The sequence below is a fragment of the Onychostruthus taczanowskii genome, unplaced genomic scaffold (genome assembly GCF_017590055.1).
Source record: "Onychostruthus taczanowskii isolate IOZ18803 unplaced genomic scaffold, ASM1759005v1 scaffold21, whole genome shotgun sequence".
In the NCBI taxonomy this organism is placed as follows: Eukaryota; Metazoa; Chordata; class Aves; order Passeriformes; family Passeridae; genus Onychostruthus; species Onychostruthus taczanowskii.
Window position 1 is genome coordinate 1,207,845 of NW_024499351.1, and position 22,418 is coordinate 1,230,262.

The 22,418-nt window shown below is 39.9% G+C and overlaps 1 protein-coding gene across 1 annotated transcript in view; it reads left to right on the forward strand.

Moving 5' to 3' along the window:
* EHBP1 (EH domain binding protein 1) overlaps positions 1-22,418 on the forward strand; it is a 204,788-nt gene that overhangs the window by 178,071 nt on the left and 4,299 nt on the right. The window contains exons 21-23 of the mRNA XM_041404490.1: positions 18,694-18,793; positions 19,906-20,166; positions 22,257-22,375. Coding sequence (XP_041260424.1) covers positions 18,694-18,793; positions 19,906-20,166; positions 22,257-22,375 — 480 coding nt within the window. The remainder of the gene's footprint in view (positions 1-18,693; positions 18,794-19,905; positions 20,167-22,256; positions 22,376-22,418) is intronic.

Genomic DNA, 22,418 nt, shown 5'->3' on the forward strand with positions numbered 1-22,418 from the left:
TTGACCTCCAATGCTAGAGCTTTAAGACACAAGAATGGCATTTTACCAACTTTAATGGGATAACCAGTATTAATCTTTCAGCAGTAAGGGAAGAAAAAGTGTTTAGAGTATAATACCCTTCTGAGTTCTGATAGAGGCTGCCTGTTGTGTGTACTGCAGTCATAATTCATTTGTTTCTCTCTGTTGTTTTGGTTTTGTTTTCTTAATTATTTAAGGAGAAAATCATACTAGATTTTTTTTAACTAACCAATTTACATATTGGCTTCTAGCCCCAGCCGTTCTTTCTGATAGAATGCCAACTTTTTTATGTGGTCTGTTTTTTAAAATTTCTTGCCAGCAATATTTGTGAGAGCTCTGCTGTATGTCTAGTAAAGAAAAGCACGAGAAGTTGCAATTGCCAAGTTGCAGACCTTCCAAAATTAATGGGTTTCCTTCACTTCAATTGAATACACGGTCTGCGAAGTAGAAAGAAAAAGATGTACAGTATGAATGAGAGCTCATATCCCCCCTCGTAGTTGTACTGCTTGGGAAACACTGGAGTCTGCCTCTGCTGAGGTCAGTTGTTTACCTTTCATAAATATGGAGTAAAAGTTAGAGTTTCACAAGGCATTCTTAATTAAAAATTAGGTTGATGCTTATGTGTGCTTTGTAGAATCCATAATGATCAACTCCCAAATAAAGAAACTGCAGCAGGATTTCAAGCACATCTCTATTTACATAGTTCAACACATGAGATTGCTGGATTATGATTAATTTTAATAGCTACATTAAAAAATACATCTAACATCATTCTTAATTAGAATAATCTCTAAAGCCAGTTAAATGTTTCAGAAGACAAACAGTTTAATTAGCTAACCTACAGAGGCTCCCCTCCCCCAAATGTGCAGTAGTCTTAGACTTGGTGTTAGCCTTTCAAGCAGTCTTAAACAATCGGATGAAAAGGGATTTTAGGAAGATTAGAGGACGGGATGCTTTAGACGTTGTCCGTTAATCATGAGATATGCACCATCTACAAAGTTTCACAAAGAAATGAGAATTTAAATAAAATTTACTTTGGTTATCTAGTTAGCATGAATTACAAGTTATCCAGTGATAAGACTATTTAATAAATGTATTCTTTTAATTGTTGATATGAGCAAAAGTACATGCTGGGGTGTAGTAGCAAGTGATATACCAGATTAACATTCTGAAAGGGACAATGCTTTTTTTCCCAGAAACCAGGCCTTTGTTGAACTATCCCAGGGTGCCACTAGAATTTTTTTTTAAGGGATTCAACTAAAACTTCAAATAGAATTGTTAGAGCTGGATCTTCAGTTTCTCTCCTACTCATCTTCGAAGTGGTTTCTTTTTACTTTTTTTGTTTTGTTTTAATTTAAGAAAGATTACTTTTGAGGCTTAGTGTTTTGTTTTGTTTTGTTTTTTTTTTAATTTGCTCAGGTACAACTTTTTTTTTTCCCAGACATAAGGAAGGCTAAACAATTTATACCTTCCTCCCCTCTGCTTCTGTGTTTTCTGCTTGATTTCTTCTTAGTTGAAAATTAGAGGATTTTTTTTTTAATCTAAATTCTACTGAGAGGCAATAGGTACTTGCAAACCTTTTTTCTGAATGTGCTACAGAAATTCTCATTTCTTATTTTTCCTGGAAGATTTGTCATTGTCCTTTTAATTCTTGAAGCCAAAAAATTTATGTTTCTCACCTGAAATTAATTACAGCAGCACCAACAGCATCACAACACTTCCAGGCTGAGGTGGCTTTATTTTAAATAAATCCCCTGGCTTTCAGTCCCTATCTACCAACTGTGGGGGGAACTGTTTACCTGTGCAGGGACGCAAAGGGCAGCTTTTAAACAGGAGACACTGACCTCCTTCTGATCAAGTCCCCTGAATTTGTGACAAACAGATCCATAATGTATGGAGCCCCTTGGGAAAATGCAAATGTCAGCAAATCACCTCTTTTAACGTGGGGCTGCAGGCTCCAGTCCAGTGTCACACCTCCCCTGGCATGCTGGAAAGGTGTGTGTGTGTGTGTTGGGCACCCCTTTCCACTGCACAGCGAGAGGTAAGAACTCGAGACAAAAACAAAAAGAGGGGGAAAAACAGAGGAGAAAAGAAACAATTCTGGATATCCACAAGTTGGCTGATGTGACCCTGTGGCACCTACCAGTGTGCTGGCTGTGACCCAGGACGTGATACTCCAACAAGCTGAAAGAGATGGCTGTCTCCGCTTTCTTTTGGCCTCCCAAGACAGCTGCCTGGTAGGGACCAAATGGCAGGGAAGAAGAATATCTGCCTCACACCTGCTTTCTCCCAACTGCCTGCCACAATGCCACCGTGCCCACCAGGCTCCCCTGGGAGACAATCCTGTCCCTGGCCCCCTCTCCATGGAATACCAGGACAGGATAGTTTAGATAGTTTTCTCTTCTTCAAAACATCATTAGGATTGAAAAAAATGAATCTCTTGCTTGCACATTTTGCATAAATACATGGTAAGTTATCAATTGATGTTCAAATAGCTTAATTGAGTTTGAGGGGGGAAAGGTCATTTAATTGGTCTATTGAAATGTTAACAGAAACAGATATGGCAAGGGATAGACTTTAATGGCTGCAGTGTGGCACTGATGTCTGCATTCACTTGCAAAATTGTTAATTAGGGCACTTTGGTAGTTCATTTGCTTTTGTATTGATGTGCTTAGTCCAACGAGAGAAATTGGGTTTGTATATGGTATTTACATGGGGCAGCAGAGGTTCACCATACAGTCGGGAATGAGGAAAATACAGTGTAAATCAGAATTGGGTTATGATTTGTGACAGTGTCTTCACTGACATCCTGCTGGTTATGGCAGTCATTTTCTAGTAGCTAATGTATTTTTGCTTGTGATTAAGTTTGATATGTTTGGTTTCTTTTTTTTTTAATCGTTGTAGTTATGTACTTTAATGATGCTATAATAATAATTTTTTTTAAGTTAGGTATACAAAACATTTTAGGCTAGATAAGAACAAAATGCATGGCAAAACAAGGAATTACATAGCTGTGTTTGGTAAGCCCTGGAAGGAGGTGTTATCTCCTTAAATGCTTACCAAAAGGATATATTCAGTTGCAATTCCTGGCCCACAGTCATCACAGCCAGTGAAACTACAAAACCACTCCTTAGTTGTGCAGTAGGTCCATCGAGCCTCCCTTGCAGAACATAAACCTTTAAGGTATTGGCATTTTGTCTGTGGGAATGGTGAAATTGCATGGAGTGTCCACTAGCATTTTTTGAGGGTGGTAATTGCAGGGATTAATCCGGGTGCTGTTTCCTAATAGAGTTGCTGGATGCAAAGCTTTATATTTGCCTTGGCTGGAAGAAGTCTGTATTGAGTACAGTTTATAATAATACAATATACCCTAGGTACTCTGTATAAACAGAGGCAGCAAGAAAAAAGGGGAAAAGCAAGTTGCTGTGAATCATCACTTTTACACCAGGGATGTGTTATCCTACCAGAACAAGCTGGGGTGGAAGAGGACATTTTGCAGCAAGTAATGTGCTGATTTTAGCAGCTCCTAATTGAAAAGGGCTTTTTGTTAATTTTACATATATTGTACTTTCACATTTGTTTCTGCCGCTTGCTTCGGGGTTTTGCTCTGTAGTTTTTGGTGGGGCATTTATTTAAACTCCAGGCATTCCTGTAGCCAGAGTGGACATCGGCTTCATTCACTCATATGTATTTGGGAAAGTACTTACATGAAGATCACAAATATGCACAGCACAGCTATCTAGTTCTGCAAGTTTAATCCCAGCTCCAGAAAGTTTCATTGTGGCCCTATGCAAATGTATTTACATAGGAATGGGTCTTGGGTCCTTTAAAGAAGGCAACGAAGTTGGAAGACTGAGGCCAACAAATAAATGAAAGTTTCTCTAAATCCATTGGATAATAGAGGCAGTGTTAAGGCTAACCACAGTGTTGAACTAAACAGAGGGATTACTCCTGGGTTTTGCATCAGTTGTTTTCTGCCGGGTGGCCTCACTTGTCAAAAAAAAAAAAAAAAAAAGGAAGAAAAAAAAAGTTGAACAGGCAAACATTCACATGGCACATTGAGAAAAGAAGTATGCTTAATTCCATCAAAGCTCAGAAATCAGTCATTAATTTATTCTAACCTCCAATTGTTGGTCATTTGTGAAACATCTGGCCTTTAAGTCATAAGAACCTAAACATAAATACAATGTGGGTTCTCCTGAGGATGGAAGCTGGGTGCAGTGGGGGTGCTGTGTCAGTCTGTGTACATGAGCATGAGTGCACATATGTGTGTGTATTGCAGAGCCTGCGACTGCCACTTCATTTTGGAGACTTCGAAACATATTAAAATGAATCCTTCAGTTAATTTACTCTAAAAATTAGATTATTGTTCATTTGCATCTTGGAAAAGTTCTGCCATTCAAAAGAGTCTCTTCATGGTGGGTTAACAGTTAGATATTTAGCAATCTTGCAGCTTGCTAGTCAGAAGTAGTTTCTAATGAAGTTGAAATTTGAGATAGAAAATATATAAAAGCTTTCAGGAAAGACATACCCTATTTTCCATATGGCTAAGTAATTGTTATGATATTTGTTTTAAAGCTGGACTTAGACACTCCTGACTGCCCTCTAATTTGATATGGCTGGTCCCGGCGATTCTTCTGGAGGAAACTTTCATAGTAAAATGCAGTGAAGGAGATAAATAATTTTGCAGCTATAAGCACATGGCAAAGTATAGAAAATAATTTGGTCGCCCTTACTGTTGTGCAGATAACAGTCTCCAGGTTATTTGCCTCTGCTGGGAGTTGGAACCCAAGTGAAAAGGTTTAAATGTTTAAATGGAGATTTGAAATAAAGGTAGCAACTCAGAGCTGACAAAATTCTGCCTTTTGTTAAGAATTAAACTGCTGTTTAATTCTAAGGGTTAGGGTGTTGTTTTTATTTGGGGAGGGATTACAGTTCCTCACATTACTCAAATGTAGCAACATCTCCTGTGATGAAATTTCTTGTGTTTCACACAAGTGAAATGAGAGGCATAGAGTGAAATTAGGTTATAAATATGATAGAAAAATTTAGATATGTCAATCCACATGGGAATCTCGGAGCTTTCTGTTTTCAGGCAGTTTCCTTCTTCTACTGCTTTTTTGTTTGTTTTTTAAAGACCTCTTTGGCCTGACCATTTGCTTTTCTTGCTCAGCAGAGGCTGCCTGCAGCTCTCAGGCTATTTTGACAGTAGAGATAATGATGCTGTCCAAATGCATAACAAAAAGAAAGAATTTTGAAGGTTTTCAATAAAGCAGCTCTTTCCCTCAATATTTTTCCTCTCCCCCTTGCTAAGTAAAGATATCTTGAGTCTGCACTCTTCTGTGAAATTTACTGTATTCCAAACCTAGATCCATTGTATCTCCTTCCAAGCTGGGTTTTATTCTTTCTTACTAAAAGGATATCTGTGATTCGGCAGCCTGGCACACGTTATATTAAAAGAAAAAATGGTAAATTAGTGGGTAACTTGATGTATTTTTAGCCTTGTCCCTGCCACAGCATGGCTGGAATTTGGTGATGTGGATGGGAAGCATGTGGAAACCCATGGGCACTCACATGTTGCACGGGGCGTGCACGAGCACGTGTGTATGCCCGACCCACCAACACAATACGTAAAAAGTCACGTTTCAACTTTGTTAAAGCACTCATTTCCGAGGCACTGATGTCCAAAGTATTGGTAGGAGAGTGAAGATGAGAGGGGGGGAAAAAATCTCTTTAAACAGCTTGTGAAATGTAATGTTTGAAATGGTTCTTTGAGAACGTGCAGATTATGGCTTGTGTAGTGACTCTTCCCAGCTCTCTGGGAAATGAGCTGTTGACATTCTTTTGGGTCATCATCCGAGATAGGAGGGCAACCACAAGGATTTAGCAGATAAATTCATCCAAAAAGACCTTTATCCATTTCATTGCAACTTGGAAACGTTCATGTCGAATAGCAGCATTAATGTAGCCCTTTTAGCCCTTCAAAGTGAGCCTTATGTTTTTAGAAAAAAAAAAAAAAAAAAAAAAAAAAAAGACCAGAGTAATAACTTCTGTAGGTCTTCTAAGAGGTAATTCATTATTTACATAATTCTGGAGCATAAACCCATCTTTCCTTCAAGAGGCTCTGAAATAGAATTGAGGCTGTTATACAGAGTCTCTTTTGAATTCTAATCAACTGGATCTGTCTCAAATTCATTTCTAGTTTATTGTAAACAGTGGAATTTAAATTAATTTCTTCTTATCTTGTCTTTTGAAGAAAACTAGGAGCATGTTTAAAAGGTTCTTATTTTTAAATACATCTCAGACTTTATTTTGTTTGGTAATTTTGGGGGGCTTTGGGGGTTTTTTAACTTTATAAACCAGGTGTCTGGCAGGATGGGCTTTGACAGCCAGATGACAATTACACATTAGCATAGGTGATTATGAAATAAATAGGGAAAAAAAATTACTTTTTTTTTTTTTCTTACTTGAACTCAAATGATACTATATAGGCTGAATGTGAGGCGAGGTTCCCACAATGCACTGTGAAAACCTAGGCTAACAACCACCCTGCTGCGTTGAAAACCCCAAAAAAAGACAAAAGCACAATGAAATAGAAAGCTTACCACCGGTAGCTTTCAAAACGACAAACTAGGCAAACTATACATCTCCACCACTCCAATTTTGTCAGAATGCTAATGAGCTTGCTCTGATCTTTACTCGGCTTCCCGTGTTTTCTACATCTTCAAGGACCACATGGCGCTAGCAAAATAAAGACAACTAAATGAGAATTTCGAATGCTTTTTGTGTTGGGACCTGGTGCCTTTCAGTTGACGCACTCGTTGAATATTCTCAACTTAAAAGCGTACAACAGGGGGCTGGGTATGAACTTTTTAGCAGGGGGAAATTTGTACAAAAGTAAATGAGTGTGATGAGGAAAATATGAGAAAAATTTCTGATTAATTTCCGCTCTATAATATCAATGACACCTTCAGCCCCTCTCATACTCCTCTAACAAGAGATGCTGATAAAAGATGAATGATTCTGTGTTGTTCACAGTGAATGTTTAGTGGTTTTTTAATAGCGGCATTCTACATAAAAGACACCAGGAAGTACTCTGCATTAGCAGTTGAGATCACTAGTTAATAGGATGATGTCTTTTAGCTTTTGTCACAAGATTATTAGAAAGGATGGGTTTCTGTTCTCATCCCGACATACTTTAGAGTGCTTGTTGAGCACAAGTGCTAAAATATAGGTTTCTTGGTATTGTTTCACATGCAAAGTAAAAGCCCATTAAATGCACCACCTTTTACTTTTTTTTTTTACCAGGTGATTTTTGTCATTGATCTCTTATTTGCCCCCTTTAGCTGTATTAATCACTTGGAGTGGTCTGCTTCTCAATGGGGGCTTGATGATGTATATGTGTATAGATTCACTATCAAAAAATAAATCCCTTATATGCTCTGCCCCTTCCCAACCCTGATTATCGAGCTGTGTTTACCAGCCTGTATTATACCATCTTGAATGCTCCTTACTGGAGTCTCCCAGTCTGCAAGAGAAATCCGTGCTAGAGTAGGGAGGGGTGAGCTAGGAGGAGGCATCCTATTCCCTAAGCCAAATTTCATATTTCAAAAACAATTGAATTCACAATTCTCTTTAGGATTCCCAAAAGCAAATGCAGATTTGTATTCACCAGTGTCACGGCTTGGGGAGTAAAATGATGAATGTTCAGTTTTGCCTGAGAGATGAATTTAAAAATTGGTTTTGTTACCTCTTCAAGCTTGCAAGCAGACAGTATGGAAAATATCTGTGCATGTACATAAGGAGAAAAAATAAAAATCATGGTCTTTTCATATATTTCGTATCTTGCCTAAATGAGGAAGAACCAATCAGTAACACCATAAGTTTTTATAGCAGTTTTTTGGCCTTGCTTTCCTGCACTGCTGTTGTGCTTGGGTCAGCATGATTAATCTCAGGTGAACCCAGAACTTGCCAGACCATGAAACAGTAATGAGTTGACCAACCATGTTGTGAAAGACAAAGGTGCACATCCCAAAGCGGAGCAAGGATAGTATAACAACAGCCTTCCTGGCAAGATAGAAAATGTAAAAGTATCACTGAAAGCAACATTTTTGATGCTTATCTTTTTACATTTAGCATAAGAAGTGAGTGAAAACATTTCAAAGAAATTCTAGATACATGAATGCTGTATGTGATACTGGTTTGGGTCCCTGCTGGTGCTGGTTTGTGAACCTTCTCTATTGGAAATACCTAACAACTAGGAGGCTGGAAGGATATTACTGATAGCAGTTTGTGTTTGGTAGAAGGAAAAGTTTTTGACAGGGGCAAAAGATTTTTACTCTAACATGATAACAGTTCACAAAACAATGCCTTGGTAGTTACTGTTGTTTTGAAAGCAAAGGGATATTCTAAAGCATTTGTTGCAATGTGTCTCTCTCCATTGTGTAGAAATGTGAACTTTCTGCCAGGGTTGTGGTAATGGGAGCTTTGACAGCTACCAAAACCCTGGGTGAAAGAAGTGCAATGACACCATGATCGAGGTCTCGTTCACAATATGGTAACTGTGCCTCTCTGTTGCATCCAAGTGTGACTTGGGTGACCTGGGGCCTGCAGAGCTCTGTGGAGATGCCTGCAAAGACACACAGTGCAAAGTCATTCATGACAGTTTGTTAATGCAAATAAACTGGCACACCAGTGAGCTGATTTTCTGACAGGACTCTTCAGGGCCCAGATCATACAGAGATTTCTGCCCAAGTATGCAATTTAATCATGCATTTTTTAGGCGATTGAGAACATCTTGAGTTCTTGAGGTTTATCAGCCTCTCTCCGGTTTTCCTTCTGTTATGTTGCCTCCACAATCTCTTATTGGCAAACTCTTTCCAAAATCCATCTCTTTCCATTAACAGTTCCTGCAAACAGACTTGCCTTTGGTAAAGGAAGACCGTCTGGCCATACTTTTCCAGTTACCTGCTGTGTCTACAGTGGAGAAGCTTCCACAAAACAAACCTCAAAGTTTGTCTCTAATTTGCCCCATCTCTTCAGTTTTAGGTCTGTGCATTGGTAGGCAAAAGTTCACAGGAGGTGACCTTTCCAAGACCAAACGTGGGCAGTGTGCATGTTCAGCCTTCCCAGGCCAAATTCATCAAATCCTTAAAGTGTCTCAGCAGCAGCAGTGACCATATTTGTTTTTTTCTCCAAGTAACACAGAATCCCATTGGCTGGAGAGACTGAGTGATAAGTCAACCTTCTCTCCATGCACTTCCCTGGCTTTTGTAGCCTCATCATTGCCTTCAAAGAGCCTGTCAACAGGTTGAAGCCAGCTTGAAGAAGAGAGTCCAAGTAGAGCACTGCCCGCATAGCAGGAGACTACTCTGGGAGAGCCCTAGGCACTATGAATAGGCTTGCAAGCCTTCCAAAAGTCTTACAAGACCCAACAGACACTTGCTTCTTTTAACTGAATTCCATCTTTCTTTGTGGTGTTGCAGTATAAATGCTCTTTCATGTGGTAGGCATAGTGTTTGGCTTTGTGCCTGGAGTTAGCTTTCTCTACCATCAGTGTCTGCTGCAAAGTGAAGGCGAGGAGAAAGGCCCTTTGGTCACCCCGAGGCTCCTGGCCCACGGTGCCACTGCAGTCTGCAGAGGCCACTGTTGTTTTTTCTTGGGTTTCTCCCATTTGCCACCAAAACCACCGTTTCTGTCAAAACTGGAAGCTGTGGGGCCTTGGGACACCTCAGCCTAGCTGAACTCACCCAGTTAGCCCTGGGAAGGTTTGGATCCCAGAAGTACAAACCTGCCAAGTCTCAGTAAGAGTACACGTTTTCATTAACACAGATACAAGGTCACATTTGTTGCCATCGTCATCTCACTTCAGGCAGTTGCTTGGGTTAAATGCAGCTCTGTCCATCAAAGTAACTTTATAATGTCCACTACCCTTTTCCAGCTCCAGGAGAATATGTTCTGAAGGAAGCAAGGCAACATTTGGTAAAAATGGAATCATATGCTACCTAGTAGAGCACACTCCAATAACTTTAGGTAAATGGCCTCTCACTTCAGTATCTTACCCAGCTATCACTTGCCACATAAACAGGTGGTAAACTGTTCTAAGGAGTAGTTACGAGCTGTACAGAAATTACTATCTCTCATGACAAAACATCCAACTCTGCTTGCAAATCTGCACATCAAATAATTCATCTGCCATACCATCATCCCTCTCTTGCTGGATTTCCAAGCACAATTCACCATTTTTTTTATAGTTTCAAAAGTTTGAGTGTATCAGTTCATAGTGCATGTTTTCCTGTGCTGAAATTTCTTCTGAGATAGTGCTTTGTGAGAAAATTTGGGTGCATAGAGTACCAGAGGGTGATAAAGCACAAGTGTTGGTTTTACTCAGTGCTAGGATTCCCTACAGGCACTTGTCCTCAAGGCATCGCTTTCTTACAGGAATCTCCACGTGTTTCAGTGGAATCTCACCTCTTGTTGCCTGAATTTTGGGGCACAAAGTTTCTTGGTCTGGATTGATGGTCCTATACTAAAAATATATTCATAATCTTTATCCAGTCCAGGCATTCTGTTCTGGTTGGTTTTCTGTATTTTCTACTGGCCTCTGTGTAGATTCGTCATGTAGAGAAAATCAGTGGTCTTGCAGGTTTTGTCTTCCACAATTTCTCTTTTTGTGGAGGTTTCAGTCCTGTGATAATTTTAGGCTGCCCAGATTGTAGGCCACAAATGTTTGTCTTCCTGTGAGTCAGTCCCACTGCAGGTAAATAAATCCCCTCATGTGCCAAGACGTGGTCAGAACCCCGACCTTCTGTTTACACAGCTCTCAAAATTTTAAATAGCTTCTCTGATTTTTTTATGTTTCAGAAACCAAAGAACTTTTAAGTCTCCTGCTTGATATTAGGCTAATTTGATGTGTGCTTGTGATAAAGGCATTTCCTTGGTGGCAGCTCAGTTTCATTAGGGTTACAGTATTTTGGGGGCTGAAACAGTCAGACAATGCACTGCAATGTAGCTCTGCCTGGCAGATTCTTGGCAGTTGATTCCTACCTTTATGAGACTCCATTGTGTGGACATCAATGTCTCCTTCTCAACTGCTCTCAGACAGCAAGTTACTGGCCATGAATTTGCCTTTCTAATGTTCTTAGGCATTTTCCCATCCAGCTCAGACTCAAAAACTTGTGCTAGTCTTTCATCTGCTAGCTACCACTTCTGCAGTGTCATCTAAACAGCAGTTCCACCTGCTTATCTGTTGCTGGCTCTTCTTGTTCATTTTCAGTGTTTTTTAATAACTGAGGACGTCCTCCTGCTCTGAAAGGAGGAAATATTATGGGAGAAAGCTGGGCGTGGTAATCTCAAATGGGAGGCCTAAAGCTCAAGGTGAAGCAGCCCATCCACTTCTGCTGTGGGGTGTCCTTGTGGGTTCTGTTTTGACACCAATTACTTGGAAAAAATATTTTATCCAAAATTCTGAGGTTTTCCACCAAAGGTAGCCCTCTGAAAGCAAGGGAGGATGATTTTTCCAAGCATATGTGTCTCTTTTGGGATGCCTGAGTTTCACTCAGTGAAAAATTGTTGACCACTCGTCATTTAAAAATTTTCACTGTAGCTTTCAGTTGTGTCAGAGACATTTTGCATTAGGTCTCCTGTAACTCTCCTTTACAAAAAATATCTGTTGTAAATATAGGCTTTTCTGCTTAAGTGTTTGTTGAATTCAGTAACTCACATTAAAAACAAGAGCTCATCTGTGCATAAGCTGTTCACAGTGAGCAAGATGAGAAGACTGTTAAAATCAGTGGGAAGTCTGCTGCTTACTTGGAAGCATTTGAGACCTTCCACCAGCCTTTGTTAGCAATGTGAGGTTGGTCAGCTGAAACACCCGGCGCTGTTTCTCGTCCCTTCCCGTGTTCCCTTTCAGTAAAACTGTAATGGCCACAGCAGATCAGCCCCACAGTCTGGTCCAGAACACTCCACTGTAGTGGGGCAGGTGTGGATTGAACTCAGGCTGGGGCAAGAATCTGTGCAGGGGCCAGTCACGGGCTAACCTGGCCCCAGGGAACATTTAATTTAACCTGTAAAAATTAAAGGTTAGCTTGTGTCCTAAAGCAGGAGGATCCAGTTCCTGCCTCCCATGGTTTTTTGTTTGTTTATTTGAATATTTATTGCTACAGCTTTGCCTTTCCATATTCAACATCCAGGCTGGTTTTAATTCTTGCTGAGCTCTTAGTTTCAACATTGCCTCATGGCGACGAGTTCTACCAGTAAATGATGAGGCTTTGAGGAAAGATCATTCTTTTTATCGGTTTTAAACACACCACCTTCAATTTCAGTGAATTTCCCCAGGTTCTTATGAGACAAGATGAGACACATCCTAGAACTATTCTTTATTTGCCATTCATGTTCTCCTTCAGGTAAACAAGCCAATCTGTCCACTTGCTCCTAATTCAGAAACTTGTAAAAACTCGTCCCTATGATTGGGCGACGCAACTTTTTTTTTTTTTTTTTTTTTAAGCAGACGAATAAAGACAGTGGGGTATGTTTTCAAAAGACCTTCCTGTTAAATTTGTGGAATTCACTGGCATTTGAACAGCTCTCAGTAGTCACCAAGCTTCTGTCAACTACAAAATAGCCCAGCAAGAGGAGCAGAGCGAAGTCGGCCAGTTTTTGTTGTTATTTGCCCCGCTCCAGTTCCCATGCACTGGCATTCTCCTGCTGGCCTCTTCACCCAAGTGTGTTGAGTGAAGAAAGCTTCTTCTATTCTATTTTAAAACTGTGTGTAAACATCAGCAAATGGATGAAGAATGGGCTCTGTCTTAAGTAGGTTGTTTTTCATGTAGTTCTGTTGAGGTAAATGGGGAGGGTTCTGTGTTTAACCATGACACCATGGCACACACACTACACACAGTGCAAATAAAATTTAAAAACAATTACTGCTTAAGACGGCATACAGAGTGATTTCTGTAAACCTGTTATTTCTTGCCAGACTGAATGGGCTGGTTTGGGATGCTGATATAAACCCTTTATTATTTATCCTCTACAGGTTGTAATTCATTTTTGCACAACACCTAAATACATTTATATTTAAGGATTTTAAAAAAAATATTAATCTATTGTCTTACCTTGACAGATTTACGATGGTATAAAGTGTAGAGGAGTTACTGTATTCATACATTTATGCTGTAAACTAATCTTGTCCCTGCATGTTGTTGCTTTTTCTTCCTTTTAAGTGGTATTGCCAGTGTTTCGTAGCACTTTCTTCTCTGTTTTCTTAGCAATGTACAGGTTTACTATATTAATCTATATTGGGTTTATCTAATGCCTAGCTGCCCAAATGGCTTAAAAATAATGGGTCTAATGGTACCTAGGTACACTGGTTGCTGGCTGAGTTTGAAAGTACTTTTGGCAGGAAAGGAAAAAAATTGTTCTTTCAAATTGATTCAGAAGAGACATTTGTCAAGATGCTTCTTATTTAAATAATTTGGGATATAATTAGCTTACAGTGTAAACAAAAATCCATTTGTAACTCCAGAAGAATATGAAGGAGGATGTGTTTGTAAAAGACTGCCAGGAAGCTGTACAACATTAAAATAAGCTAGTTGCTTATATTGTTCTCAGAAAATGGTAATGTGTTTGTTACCGTGCTTCTTGAGTATTGTAGAAGAAAATTGTCCCAAGTTGATTTCAAATAACAATCAGAAATATGTGTGATGAGCCACAGGAGAAGGGAAAGGGATTTGGGGTTGTGGTTTGTTTGTTTTTTCTTGGCTATCATTAAAATTCTATCAGTACTTTGGTTATCACTAAAATTTGTTCCAGTAAGGGACAAAATTACCAAACTTTATGCTGCAGCCTCTATTGAATCCTGAGCAGGAACTATTACAGCCTGGAATCACAACTCAGAAGCCAGTAGGAGCTTCTTATATCTGAGGGCAGAATTTAATGTCTTGTGCTATTTGAGGCTTGGTGTTGGGCTCATTCCTAATCATTGAGGAGGGTTCTGGTAGATGTCAAGTGAAGAGAAGAATAGAGCACGCATCCTTCACCACTCAAGCCAGACAATGAAATTAGAAAATGGCACTGGGAGTTGATGTGAGAGAATTCCCTTGGATTCCTAGAGGAAGAATAAAACAAGAATGAATTAATTAAAAAAAAAAAAAAAAAAAAAAAAAAAAAAAAAAAACAAAAAAAGGGGGGGGGGGGGGGGTAGCAGAAATGAAGAGGAGGAAAAAGAAAATAAATGAGAGAAACCCTGCCAGAAGCCTCCTCAGGTTAAAGTCTGACATTAAAAACTGTATTGACTTTTCACATAAAGGCGTGTGTACTCACTGTTTCATCTGAGTTTCTGGTGCTGCATTTTTCAAATCTCTTACCGAGCAGTTTGCATGCATATGATGTTTGCAGCACTACCCGCTCTTATTTGAAGACTGTTTTCAGAAGTCATTATTGAACTATAGGATAAAAAGGTATAAGCATAATTACGTGTTAAAGAGAATAAATATGTTCTGCTAGATAGTTAACCAGATGAGGTTAAACAAGATAAGATGAATTCTGGTCTTTTTAGAAAACTGGCAGTCTTCATTTTAAGCTACAATGTAAAGTGCTTTATCCTGAGATTAGGTATTGTGGCAGAAGCTAAAACTGCCTTTTTCCCCTAACCGTGCCAGAATACAACCTCCTTTTCTTTCTGCGCTAACAAGACTGCTTTACCACCACAGCCCACTCTAAGTAATTAAATCAATCCTTTGTACTTACCGTATTCTCCTCTAGTGACGGTACTAGATCTGATTATATGCTTCATGCATATTCAAAGTACAGCACTGACAGCTCTTTAATGAGCTCTTACTTAATCAGTACGAACAATGTTCATCTTGTTCTTTTTTTCCTCATACATTAGAGCTAGGAACAGTTGGGGAAAAAATGAAACATCCAGCATTCATTTGAAAAATATATTGTACTTTGAAAAGTGTCTAAGCTGGAGAAGTTGCATTCTGCCCTTTAAAAGTCTGATGGACAAATTGGATTACTAGTATTGGATTAAATAACAAATGGTTAGAGGAGAAATGAGAAAAGCTCGCTGTGATCACAGGCTTTAATATTTTTTGTTACTTATAAAGCTGAAGGGGTCTTTAACCAGTTATTAAAGTCAGGATTAATTTGTAATGGTCCAACTTACTAGCTTTAAAAGGGTTTTGTTGTTGTTGTTTATCAAAAACAATAGTGTAATGCATGTATTATGGAAAAAATTTAAGTTTAAGATCTGTGGGCTATTTATAGATTTTCAGCATCTTGTACTGGCTTAGATAAGGGGTTTGCATGTGTGGGATCGATTTGTTCTCCAGCATGGGTTTTTTGCTTCATTTAAATAATCTGTACAGTTTGTTGGGTTTTTTTTTTCCTCATGAACAACACAGATACTTTCCCAATTTAAATTTTCAAGCATTTGTAGCAAGTCAATTAAATACTTGTTTTACATTTGGAAAGTGGAAACAACAACCACCCCAGGAGCAGCTTGAGTTTTACAGAGTGAAACCGTGTTGAAGAAAGGCTTTTTCTAAATTTTTTATTTAGAAATTGTAAATGTGAGTTTAGCTTGCAGTATTGCTGCAGTAACAACACTCAGTTTTTCTTTGTTGAAAGTGTTTCATGTGCATCCTTTCACCACGTAAAAAAAATGAAGTAATGCTCTAATGCTAGTGTATTTGCCGAAGAGTTATTTAAATTTCTTATATATGGGAGTTCATCTTTATTTTTCTTGCCTGGGAAGAATTTGTTTCAGCTCTGTGCACAAGAATTTAAAAGCTGACAGTCAACAAATAAAATATCGGCATCGACTACTATTAATATTGCACACATGTGTCATTTCACTGATCAAAAAGGCCTTCGCCAGGGTAAAATTGGCCTTTTTCCAAATTGCAAGCTTTTTCTCAGCTTTTTCTTTTTTGCTCTTTCTTCTTTTGTTGCTGCCCGGGGATTTGTGCCTATCGCAGCCGATATCACATGACCGGTGTCAGGGCATCACATGGGTCCAAAGCGAATACAAAAACAGATTTAAAATTCTGTAAAAACAATCAAGACTTTGTTAATTCACTTCTAAACCAGCCCATTCTATGGATATTGCGTGTGCTTTGGTGTCAGCACGGATATATTAAAATAGGCACCTGTGCAGATCTGGCACGACAGCTCCAAGCTTTACCCAGATCTTTTCTCATTATGTGTTGCAACTAACTGTGTTTAGAAGGAATGCATTAATAGAAAGAAGATTATATCTGAAGTCTATGTTCTTAACCTGAAAGTGCATGGACCGAAAGTCAACGAATTCAGATCCACCATTGAGCCAAACACTTTGGAGACATTTGTCTCTCCCATTTCTTTTTGAGGCTTGCAAAATTAAATGCAGCAAGGGCTTGTATTTATAGTCTTTGAGCCAGACATCCCAGTCCACCCCAAAACTAACAAATTGATTGAAATTTTACTGTAGCCACAGATGTCCGGTTGTGAGAACTTTGCCACATTGCCAGTAAAAAATCTCATGCATTACAGAATAGACTGGTCATTTTGCAAGGGAAAAAAAAAAAGGCAAAAAAATCCCGTTCTTCTTGACCTCTCCCCTGAATAAGTTTCAACTACTTCATGCATTTCAACAAAAGGCTGGTGATACTGATTATTATCTACTTCCAAAAGCAGACCATGTTAGATGGACCAGTACAGCAGCAAGGCCTTTGATCTGTAACTTACCAGCAAAGTGTACTGAACTGCTGAATATTGTTGTAAATGCTGTGGTGTGATATTTTATGCACAAAACCCAAAAAGGAGATGTTGGGGGAGAGCGTTACTACATGTCAGATTTCTTCTTTCATTGCTCTATTGCCCCAGGAGCTGGGCCATGCTGCTTTTGCTTGGAAAAGCACTGTGGGTCCATCCATTCTTTGGGATGCTCCACCCTTCCTGCCTCACTGCTAGCAAACTGTGGCCCTAAAAGCACCATTCCAGGAATTTTCATTGACCAGGCACTTCCCAGGCAGATAAGTGGATATGGGTGGATGTCTCCTATCAGAAAGGAGAGCATGCCAAATGTAACCTTTTCTTACCGTGTGGGTCCACCAGTTCCACCCCAAGCTGACCCACTTCCCTGTTCATCCTTTTTTCCTGCCCTTGTGTGGATGCTTCATGGCCATGGCAGAGGGAATCAAAGAGTTTGGAGAAAGCTGGAAAACTTCCCCTGCAGGCAGGAGGCTCACAGCCTGGTGAGGCTGAGATTCTCCATGTAGATCGGGGCTTGCACACTGCTGTGGCGTTGGGGTGTGAACATGCGCGTGGCAAGCATCTGAAACACTCCCATCCAGAAAATGAATGCTTTGGTTTAGGGCAAAACAATGTTTTTCTGGTGTCTTTCCAGCTCCAGGTGCTAGAAACGGCTTCTCTGCAACTATTAAGTTAATAAGGTAGCATCCCCAAGTGTGCAGCACTTTGCGTGAGAGATTTCACACCCGTTACAAACACCAAAGAATTAACTTTTAGCACCCTTGCAGGATCAGTACAGGTGGTATTCACGTATGGCACACGAGGTGCTTAAACTCAAACATCTACCCACACTCTCCCAATGAAGCTCTGTCAAAGCTGGGAAACAAACTCATATGACCAAGCTCATGCTCCTTTGCCTTCATTCCAAGTTTATTCCTAGATTCATTTTAACCCTATGAAATGTGTGAGTTTCATAATTCAATGAGGACCATATCACCTTTGCTCTTCACCTCAGCATGAGGGATGAGAATGTCAGGTTTCCACTGAAGCACAGCCTCCACAAAGGACTTTATCCAAGTCCCTGAGCTCAGAGAGGACGGAATTTGGCTGAGCAGCCCTGTTACATGGAAAGCACAGTCAGGAGCCTTCTGGAGGCTCATCTGCCTTTTGCTCATGGTGCAGGGGTGGTGAGACAGAGCCTTAGAAAGCCTGGTAGAGCTCAGCACTGCCTGCAGGTAGGCTATGAAGACTCCTTGTCCTGATCTTGATCCTGATCCTGCCTGGGATGGATGGGGTCTAGGGAAAGGGTTGCTAGTCCATGCATACACACATGAGACCCTTGGGTGCCTGGATCCCAAGATTATTTGTATTTGTGCAGATGCTCCCTTTGGTTGCAGGTTGAGGAGAGGAGCAGCTCTTTCCAGCTCATCTGGAAGAGTGGCCATGAACACAGAAGCTGAGCAGGTGCCCACACCTTAGCCAAGAGTTCAGGATTAGCATCTCCTCTGCAGCTACTTTGATCCCTGCCACATCATCCTGGCTGTGCTGGGTTTGCATGGGTGGAGTGGATCTTGCCTACAGGGATTGTTTTTGTGTTTGGTGATGACCAGACATCTTTTAGCAGTAAGGGTTGTTCACTGGAAGCATTGCAATTATGTAGTTCATTTGGGAGAATTTAAAATACACAGTCCTTTTAAAAGGTATTTATTTAGGGTCAGCATGATAAAGAACACTACAATGTATCCTGGAGGATAGCTGCTTTCAAAGATTTATTTATAAACCAGGCAGGACTTTGCAGTCATGTGATATTTTTACCATTTGACAATATGCATTGTCATGCTCAGTGATACTGGCAACTGATACTCCAAAACCTGAAGTGAAAATGTGTACCTCAATTTGTGAAATGCCACAGAAGTAATGAAGTTCTCTTGATTGCAGGAAGAAACACAGAAGAAGAAGAAGCTATGATGCAGGAGTGGTTTATGTTGGTTAATAAGAAGAATGCCTTAATAAGACGAATGAACCAGCTTTCTCTTCTGTAAGTACAGATGAACATATGTATTTAAAAAAGGATTATTTACCCTTCAGATAAAAACAAAACTTTTTTTACTCTCTTCCCATTAAGCTTCAAAAAAAAACCCTCAAAAGTGAGTAGTGTGGATGTGTTACACATCGAGTAACTTGTTTTTCTCATATTTCAGACTTGAAAATGAGAAGCATGCAATGACACAAGATTAGCCAGAGCTGTGAAAAAAGAAATTAAAGAAATATTAAGCACTGTTACATTTTCAAAAGCCCAACAGTAGAATAAAACTGCATTTTAGAAATGCACAGATAGATTTAGATTGTGCCTCAGGTGAGACAGGTGAAGTCTATTCAGAGAAGAGCCAAATTTGAGTCACTACCTGCTTTGTAGAAAATCCTCAGTCCCATCTCTGCTGAAGGGATGTCAGTAAATCAGTCACAGTGCAGTGTTACCACTGATACTGCAAAGTAAGGACAAATGAACCTTTTCTCACTGGCAGTGTTGAGGAAGGGAGAAGGAGCTGCTCGTTTGTAGAGGCATTCTGCCCCGAGTGCTTCTCTTCCAGCTTCTTTCACTTTGATATTTCTTTCAGTAATGCCACCTAGTGTAGATGTCTGCATACTTCCCTGGGAAGAGCCTCTGCTCACCTATCTCCTGCTGAACTTGACAGAGGATTTTACCTGCAAAATATTAAGCTTTCTAATCCCTTGTCTAATTTTTATTGTTGATTAGGGCAGAATGTACATAGAATAATACTTCCAGCGTCACATTATCTTGGTGAATAGGTTGATGCTGGAATTTGCTCATTAGATCTGGGGGAATATTTTATACTTTGGACATTCCGCAACAGCTGTTCCAGAGATGAATATGAAATAATTGCATCCTGTAGTGCAGTGGAGTTAAACTGAGAGAATTAAAGCCGACCTTACGTGAAATGAAAAGGCCCTGTTACTGAATAAGCCACCTGAGCCAGATTTTAAGTTTGTGTATCATTTGTTTGGAGTAGCTTAAAGTTAAAGAGAAAAGTCAGTTGCGAGTCCTAAAATCAATGTAAGTTAAAGGTGCTTTTAAGTGTTTAATGATTTAGTAATTAACATATTGATGAACATTTGCAACTTGCCTAGGGAAAAAGAACATGACCTAGAAAGGCGCTACGAGCTGCTGAACCGGGAGCTGAGAGCAATGCTGGCCATTGAAGGTAAGGCAGTGCTGGGGGCCAGGGGGAAAGCTCTCACTGCTGGACAGGTTTGGCACCTGGGAGTGCCAAACGTGGAGGCTTCTCTGAAGCCCATTGGTAATGCTGATATTTGCATCACTTTAATTGATAGTGCACAGCAAGTGTGCTGGGGCTGCAATTCCAGTATTAAGTTTTCTTTGGGATTAAAAAAAAAATAAACTAAAAAAATACCGAGATATGGGACAAAGAAGTATGGTCTTGTTGCAATAAACTTTGAAAACAAAGTGATGAGGAGGTAGAGCATGCGTCTGGGGTTTACAGTTTTTTGTTGCAGTAGTGCTCTCTTGGTTTTCCTGTGGCATCGTGCTGCTTTTGGTGCCACAGAAAAAGGAAGGGGTGACCCACAGAAGAGGGCCTCTTCCTTTTAATGTTTCAGACCTGTTCTACAACAATAACTCACTGAGGGGAAAAAAGTCTCGTTGGTTTTGGTGGTAAAACACTAAGTTTGTCAAGTAAATATTTCATCACGAGCACCAGCAGGATTAGAGTGATCCTTTGCACAGAGTTTCTCCCTTCCCTGTGACTCTCCCCAGTTTAGTCACCTCACCTGAATGGAGGTAACACTCAGGGGAAGATTGACACGGGATAAATGAAACAATTGCACCCTTTCCATAGGGCTTTCCAGTGAATTATACAATAATCCTTGGGATGATTCATAATAAAAAATAAACATCCAGATAGCTTAAACCATTGCTTGCATTATTTTCTTATTTAAATATCTTAAGTGTTTTCTAATGCTGCACCACTTATACCTCTCAGTCACAAATGCTGCCTTACAGTTCAAAGATGTTTGCTTTAAAGTTAATCCTTTGGGCTCTGTAAAATGGACCTTTTGTCTAATCAATGCAAATTGATTTTGCTATTCTGTATTGACCTCTCAACCCTTTGACTGTCCATGGTAATTTCTTTCTTCACCTGATAAGGTACCTGATCCATAATAAATCAATTCTAATTAGTTTGGAGACTTCACTGGGAGCATAAGTTTGTTAGAAAAAAGCAGCAGGTTTCAGGTAGCTTTCTCCTATCTCTCCATCTGTAGTAATATTTTTTGCATAAGACTGTCTTCAATATATTCTTGGATAATCCTGGGTCATAAATATATACATTGCTTTCTGCAGAGACAAGCCAGATTAATTTGGAATTGTACTGATAAAATATTAAAAACGTAAAATAGTGTAAAACTAGAGAGGAGCAAAGAGATCCTGGATTTAAACCTAAACTTTCGATGTTTAATTGCCTCATATATGTATACTGCCTTGGAATGTCCTAGCAGCAGCCTTTGAATGTCTAGCAGCTTCTGCCAGACAGATTGTCTGGGATAAAAAAAAGGGTTTTTTAATTTCTTTTTGTAAATTCAGAGAGGTAAAACTCCAGAAAATCATCTTTTATTCTCTCTCTCACATTTTCTTCTCTTTTTTTTTTCTCTCTTTTTTTAAATATGCTGCTGGTGATACGGTAAACAGAGGTTTAGGAAGCAAACATAAATGCTGGAGAATTTTGGTTATTTTGGGGGATTTTTTTATTTATGCAACAAAGTCCTCATTTAGCATTTTAGCTCTCAGTAAGATTATTGGTCTTCTAGAACTTCTAACAGTTACCTGCTTTTGCACAAAAAACATATTAAATTTGAAACTGTGAAAACTCAAAATACGCATTTGTGACATCTCGCCTCTCGATGGGTGAGTCGGTGTTTTCTGTATTCAGAAGATGCAAAGATGCAGTTTTCGGGAAGCCCTGCTAAAATCACACCATTTCCAGTGTGATTTCTCTGGAGAAGCAGGGGCTGCCCGGACAGCCCAGCACTGTCTCTCCGAGGCCTTTTAGCCGATTGCTAATGAGTGCGTGGGCTCCCTGAAAGAGTTGAAAAGACAGATCTCACTTTTACCAGCACCACTTCCAAAACCGAAGTATGTGGGCAGGAAATAAATTACATATATGTATACACACACACACATATGTGTATGTAACAGGATGGGAGAGGTTTGTTTGTCCAAAAGAAAGGCAGAGCACAGCAACCCAAACTGGAACTTAAAAAAGAAAAAGTCTTTGAAAAGTGGTAATTACTGTTTTGGTAAATTGCTCTAACTCTTCCACGCGTGACTATGCTGTTTAAAAATCTGTCAACCAATTTACTTAGCTGGTTGATGACAGGGAAAAAAAGGAGAGAAAAGAGCTTTTCGGAAGGTGGGAGCCTGCTGATGGCAGATAAAGGCGGTTCTGCCGTGCCTGCTTGGGCAGCGTGCGGGCAGCGCTGCGGCCGGAGGTGCTGCCCGCTAGGATGCTCAGTGATGTGGAGACGGTGGCTCCTTCCCGGCCGCTCATCTGCAGGCACCGGGAGCTGAATGGCCTCTTGGAGGGTTACGGCACTTCACGAGGAGCACATGAATGACCCAGGGTGGT